This window comes from Ceratotherium simum, chromosome 4, assembly GCF_057802395.1.
Source record: "Ceratotherium simum simum isolate JZ-2026a chromosome 4, ASM5780239v1, whole genome shotgun sequence".
NCBI lineage: Eukaryota > Metazoa > Chordata > Mammalia > Perissodactyla > Rhinocerotidae > Ceratotherium > Ceratotherium simum.
In genome coordinates this window covers 51,464,390-51,471,154 of record NC_141903.1, presented here as the reverse complement: position 1 = coordinate 51,471,154, position 6,765 = coordinate 51,464,390, and the positions used below count along the sequence as shown (strand labels likewise).

Sequence of the window (6,765 nt, the reverse complement as noted above, 5' to 3'; positions counted from 1 at the left end):
TATTAATCATAAGAAATCAAACAACCATAAGACAAGAAGTGGCCCAATATATAAACGGGCAAAATATTTGAACACATACTGCATCAAAGATACATGGTTGGCAAAGAAAGCACACCAAAATATACTCAGCATGATTAATTTTTATGGGAATACAAATTAAAAATACAATGAAACACTAGTATACACCTACTAGAATGGCTAAAATGTGAATTTTAAATTAAAATTAAATAACTGACAATACCAAGCGTTTGCAAGGATGTGAAGGAACTTAACTCGCACACGCTGCTGGTGGGAATGTAAAATGGTACCACCACTTTGGAAAACAATTTGAAGTTTCTTAAAAAGTTAAGCATATACTTACTAGATGATCCAGCCATCCCATACAAATATTTTCCCAAGAAATTGAGGGCATATAACCACACAAAGATTTATAAATGAATGTTCACAACAGGTTTATTTTAATAGCCAAAAAACTGTATAAACAACCAAAACGTTCATCAGCAGGTGAAAGGCTAAACAAATTGTAGTGTATCCATACAGTGAAATACTATTCAGCAAGAAAAGGAACTAACGATTGATACACCCTACAACACGGATGGATCTCAAAGTACTAATGCTGAGTGAAAGAAACCAGGCAAAAAGAAGTATATACTGTCTGATTCCATTTATATGAAATTCTACAAACTAATCTACAACAGGAAATTCTGCAAACTAATCTACATAGGAAAAGCAGATCAGTGGATGCCTGGAATGAGATGGGGCAGAGAGAGGCAGAGGGAGAGATAACACAATACAAGGGGGCATAGGAAACTTTGGGAAATGATGAATATGTTCATTATCTTGATTTTGGTGATGGTTTCACAGATACATACATATGTCAAACCCCATCAGGTTGTACACTTTAAGCATCTGCAGTTTATTGCATGTCAAGTATAGCTCTTTAAAGCTGTTAAAAATGTATATATTTACTTTTGTGTGTCTGTGATATATATATTTTTTTAGGTTTTTTTAATCTGTGAGAATTACCATCAACATTTTAACAATGGTCTCTCTGGCCAGAGGAAGAATTAGGAATGTTTTGAATTTTCTTCTGTGAGTTCATCCTCATTTTCTCAAGACCCTACATCAAGCAAATATATTTTTTAAAACAAAATGCCATTTTAAATTTAATTTTTTTAAATTGTCTTTTTAAAAATATGTATCTGAAAAAAATAAAAAATATGTATCTGCATTAACAAAAGACAGGAAAGCAACATCAAGTTCAGAGCTAGTTTATATGTTCTTCCTACTTTTCTACAGTACCTGATTTTTTTTACAACGAAGATAACTTCTATATTTAAAAATAAAATGTGTATGTCTTTTTAAAAGAAAGCAGTCTTACTACAGACTCGTGAAAATTTGCCCACTGTACTGGCAATTATTTCCATACTTAAATTTAGTAAGCTAACTAGAAAGTCAGTTTATAAACACCGGCTTTGGATGTGGACCTTCACTCTCTTTGATGAATTGGTGGTGACTTTTGCTTTACCCTGTTTCTTGCTGGCCTCCGGCATCCCTTAGTCCTTGGACAGAAAAAGGTCCGAGAGGGAGGGCAAGTAGGCTTGTTCAGTACTTTCTTTTACAAGTCACAGTGCCTACTTTTTTGACTGCATTTTTCACTTAGGTGAAATAAATCACAAATGCCCAAGAGCAGAAATCTTGCATCGACGATGGGGGCAATCTTCAGATAAACGGAGCTGTGTAACTGTCATCTGCCTGTGCCTAACCGCGACAGGCGCGCGCGCCCCCGGCCGCCCTCCGCGTGGAACTCGGCGCCTCTGGAAGGGAAGGGGTGTGTGACGCAGTCGCCGTCGCCTCAGGCGCGGTCTGGTTCAGACCTGACGCCCCGGCGCCCGACAGTGCGCTGAGACGGCCTGGCCTCAGTTTCCCCGCTTCGGAAGAGGAGGAGCCATGCTGTCCTGTTTCTTGTTCCTCTCCAAACATATCAACACTTCGCTGGTGTCTCTGCGCAGCGCGCGCCGCGGCTTTGCGCTCTCGCCGCGCTGGCTCCCGGGGAGCCCCTCGGGCCGCCAGACCGCCGCCCCCCGCCGCCCCCTGGTGGCAGCCGCCTCCTCCGGGGACCCAGCCGGGCCCGCCTCCGCCCCCTCCCGGGTGCGCCAGAACTTCCACCCCGACACCGAGGCCGCCATAAACCGCCAGATCAACCTCGAGCTCTATGCGTCTTACGTGTACCTGTCCATGGCCTATTACTTCTCCCGAGATGACGTGGCCTTGAACAACTTCGCCAGATATTTCCTTCGCCAGTCCCGGGAGGAGACAGAGCACGCGGAGAAGCTGATGAGGCTGCAGAACCAGCGAGGAGGACGGATCTGCCTGCAGGACATCAAGAAACCGGACCAAGACGACTGGGAGAGCGGGCTGAATGCCATGAAGTGTGCTCTGCTCTTGGAAAAGGATGTGAACCGGTCGTTGCTGGAATTGCACACTCTGGCCTCAGACAAAGGTGACCCCCATTTGTGCGACTTTCTGGAAACCCACTATCTTAATGAGCAGGTGAAGTCCATCAAAGAACTAGGTGACCACGTGCACAACTTGGTTAAGATGGGGGCCCCAGATTCTGGCCTGGCAGAGTACCTTTTTGATAAACACACACTTGGAAATGAAAACAACTAGAACTAAGCCGCAGGGTGCCTTCCCCACCGCCCAGGGTGTGCCAGGAGCCAGAGTCAGCTGTCTCCTGCTTTCTTGCCCTTAAAATGCACCTCCACCTTTATATTCTTCTGCTATACTCTTCCTCCAATAAAGTAGAGAAAATGTCTTTAGCCCCATGTTAACAAGGGCATTTTTCCCAGATCAAGATACTTCTCCCAGCCTGAAAGGTAGCCCAGGATGCTATGGTACAAAATAGACTGCAAAGAAGCTACTGAAAGAAGATGCAAACTAACTTTCTCCAGTTACCAAAGATTATTCCAGGCCATGAACCTTCATAAACTTTTGGGATTTTCAACTCAACAGGTGTCTGTTATTTTCAAGACCTTATGCTAAAAGCTAAAGTGGGGAAAATGTGTAAGATATACAAATAACTATAACAAGATAAAGAGTATATAGTACTATAAGAATCATACGTGCAGAATTCTGTGACAACTTTTACCCTTTCCCAAAGTGTGTTCCAAGAAACAGTAATGTCTGGAGATGATCTATTTTAAAGGATTTTGTGATCAAATAAATTCAAGACAAGCTACATAAGGTATCAACACCTGTCTTGGAAAGTCATAATGTCTATTAGCATTTTAAGGGCTCCGGGAAGTCTTGCAATTAAAAACAAAAAACAAAAAAAAACCCAAAGACTTGGATTATCTTTGTTTAGCTCAGTGTTTCCCAAACATGTCAAATCTCAGCTTGTTTTTTTTTTTTTTAAGTGATGGTAATATAACTATCCAGGTCTGCCTGCTTACAGACTCTATACACTTCCCTGATAACGCCTCCCTTTTAACATACCAAAAAGAGTGAATACACTGCAGAAAACACCTTTCTATGGCCTTTAAAATGAAGGGGAGAGAACACTGGAGTGGGAAAGTCAAGAAGGGATACAGAATGAAGGAGGCATCAGCTGGCAGATGATTTCTTGGCTGGGGGGCAGGAGGGTGGAATGAGATGAGCGGGAGAATATTTGGTGAGCAGGCCTTGGCCTAGACTAAGAGCACTGGGTGGTGTTTGGAAAGATGGGCTGGAGCCAGCCGTAGTGTGGAGGTGAGAGGGACGGGTTAGGCTTGATTTAGTGAGCAATGGGAGTGCTTTGAAGGGCTCTCAACAGAAGAATGTTGTGCTGAGAGTTGAGCAATCACAAGTTTAGTTGTACAGAATAAAAATCTGAGAACAACCTAAATGCCTGTGTTAGTTTGTGTCCTCTGAGAAACAGATGCCAAGATGGAATTAAGTGTACAAGAAATTTGTTAGGGGAAACAGAGAGGCCTGTGAGAGAAAATGGGCAAGGAGCTGGGAGAAGAAGCAGGGAGAGCCTTCCGACTTCATGCAAGTCTGATCCTGAGGGAAGGGAGACAGGAAAGTTGTGGGAAGTTCTGAGGAAAGTTCTGCAGGGCTGTCAGGGAGACCTCTAGCCAAAGTCACTTATAAGAGGGATCCCAAGTTGCCAAGAAATGGGCCTGCCTAAGTACATTTCTGGAGCTCGATATTGACTGGGAGCGACCCATAGGAAGTGCGGCCTTGCAACAAACTAAGAGATGAATCGATTTTAGAGCACAGCAGCTGGAGTCCTTGGTAAATTGTGGTCCCTGCCGTCCCAGATCTGAGAGGCACACGCACATGACTGCACAAATTCAACAAAATGGTTTAGACTAAAACACCAAACATGGAACACTCCACAGCTATTAAATATGATTTTTTCAAACATAATGATGTGGGCAGAAATTCACAATGTGTTATCTTAAAAACAAGCATATTATAAGACAGGCTTACATTACATAATTGTATATCTACAGGGAGAATTATAGAATACATATGCATATAAAATAGAAGTAAATATACCAAGTGAAACTAGTTAATCTCTAAAATAGTAAAATTGTGTTTATTTTCTTTACTTGTCTTTTTAAAAAAAAATTCTTATTATGGACACCTGTTATTATCATAATAAAAAAAGTAGAATATAAAATATATAGATGGATCAAAAGCAATAAAGGCCTGAACCATGGTAAAAGCAATGGAAATAGAAACAGATGCTCGTAAGAGTTTAGAGGCAGATCTTTTAAATTTTGCAAATGATTGAATGGAGAGAGTTACAGAAATGGGGTATAGGAAGAAAACTGATAGATCTCAAATCTGTGTTACTGGAGAATAGAGGAGTTAAGAATAAATAGAGATCTCAGCAGGAGGAATAATCGGGGGTGGGGAGTGTGTCGTGATTTGCTTTTGATTTTGCTGATCAATCTTATGTTACATTCTGTCCTTAAGTTAGTTTATTTTCCTGCACAGGAATCTTATTACATTTCTTCAGAAAATTTCCTCTTCAAGTCCTCTAGATGAGTGTTTTTTTCAAACTGCAGATTACAACCCGTTGGTGTGTCATGAAATTATTTAGTAAGGCACTATCCACCTTTTGTTAATAAAATAGAATTGAATTGAAATGAAAGTAAGTGAAGTAAGGGTACTTTCTCCTGAAACTTTTGTGTGTGTTCATGTATTTACATCCTGGATAGTGATATTTCTTATTCTGTGCTGCTGTTAAAAACATTTAGTAACCACTATCCTAGATAATTATTTTACACATTCTCATTTCTCCTCAAATCTCTAAATCTCCTCCCCTGCCAACCTACCCTCCCCTTTCCCAGTCAGTTGCTAATCCTCTTACTTCACTGAGAATTTGGAAGTAATCACAGGAGAACTTCACACTTTCCCATCATTGAATTAATCACATACTTATATCTGTATTCACGTACTAAGTTTTTTGTTCTGCTACAATGATTGAAGCATCTATGTTGTTTCCTAAAACCAGCCTCCCACTGTGCCCAGAATCTCAACCCTCTCACGTACTCAAAGACACAAGGCTGTCACCCATACAATTATCCTCTTACTTGCATCATCAGTTTTGCCCTTTCTATTGGGTGGTCCCCATGAGAAGCAAATATGGTGTTTTTTCTCCTCATCTTTTAAAAAAATGCCACCTTTGGACTTACGTTCCTTCTAGCAAACACTAAGCTACCACCCTCTACTCAGCTCTCTTTTACAACAAAACTTGAAAAAGTTATTTCTGCTTCTTGTCTCCACTTTTGTTCTTTCTTGATCCTTCCCAAGTAAAGTTGTGTTCACTGTTCACCACACCAGCTTTTTTTTTTTTATCTGTTATGGTCATCAGTGACTTCTGTGTTGATAAATCCAGTGGTCTTTTCCCAGCCTTCTTCTTAATCAACCAGCTATCAAGACTTGTCATTTCTCTCTTGAAACACTTGCTTACTGTTCTGTATCTTGGTCTCTCTTTCTAATTCCTTTATCTCCCTGACCTTTAAACACTGGGATGTCCCAGAACTCAGTTACCACATCTAGACCTCTTATCTTCTTTATCTATACTTGTTCTCTAAAGATCTCATCCAGTCCTGTGACTTTTATTTAAATATGTATTTGTTGACAAATGACATATAGCTTGCTTGACCTTGCCTCTAAATTCCCGATTATATATTGAAATATTTAATTCTTACTTCCCCTTGGATGTCTAACAGACATCTCATATTTAACATGTTCAAAACCATACTCTTGATTTCACCATGCACCACAACCTGTTCAACCCAAAGTCGTTTGCTTTATAACAAATGAAAACTCCATTCTACCAGTATCTAAGGCCCAGTCATTCTTGACTATTCTCTTTCTCTATACGTTATACCAATCCTTCAGCAAATTCTTTCAGGTCTTCCTTCAAAATAGATCCTGAATCTTACCACTTCTTACAACCTTCATCATTGCCACTTTGCTACAAGTTCCCATCTTCTTTTCCTGCATTATCACATTTTACATTACACTCTTGACTGGTCTAACTGCTTCCACACTTGAACACATACAATCATTTCTCCACAAAGCAGCCAAAGTGTTTCTTTTTAATTGTAAGTCAGATCTTGTTACTTCTATGCTCAAAATCCTTCAGTGGCTTCTCCTCTCATTTGGAGTCGAAGTCAAAATCCTTACCATGCCCCACAAGGCTCTATGTGATATGCACCATATATATATATAGATATGTGTGTATGTGTGTATAAGAGTGTA

General features: G+C 40.5%; 1 protein-coding gene across 1 annotated transcript; it reads left to right on the top strand.

The window, feature by feature from the left end:
* The first annotated feature begins 1,950 nt into the window (after positions 1-1,950).
* On the top strand, positions 1,951-2,682 carry FTMT (ferritin mitochondrial). The gene has a single exon (XM_004420276.3). It carries the CDS (start codon positions 1,951-1,953, stop codon positions 2,671-2,673), a length of 723 nt encoding a protein of 240 aa, XP_004420333.1. The 3' UTR covers positions 2,674-2,682.
* Positions 2,683-6,765: the final 4,083 nt, after the last annotated feature.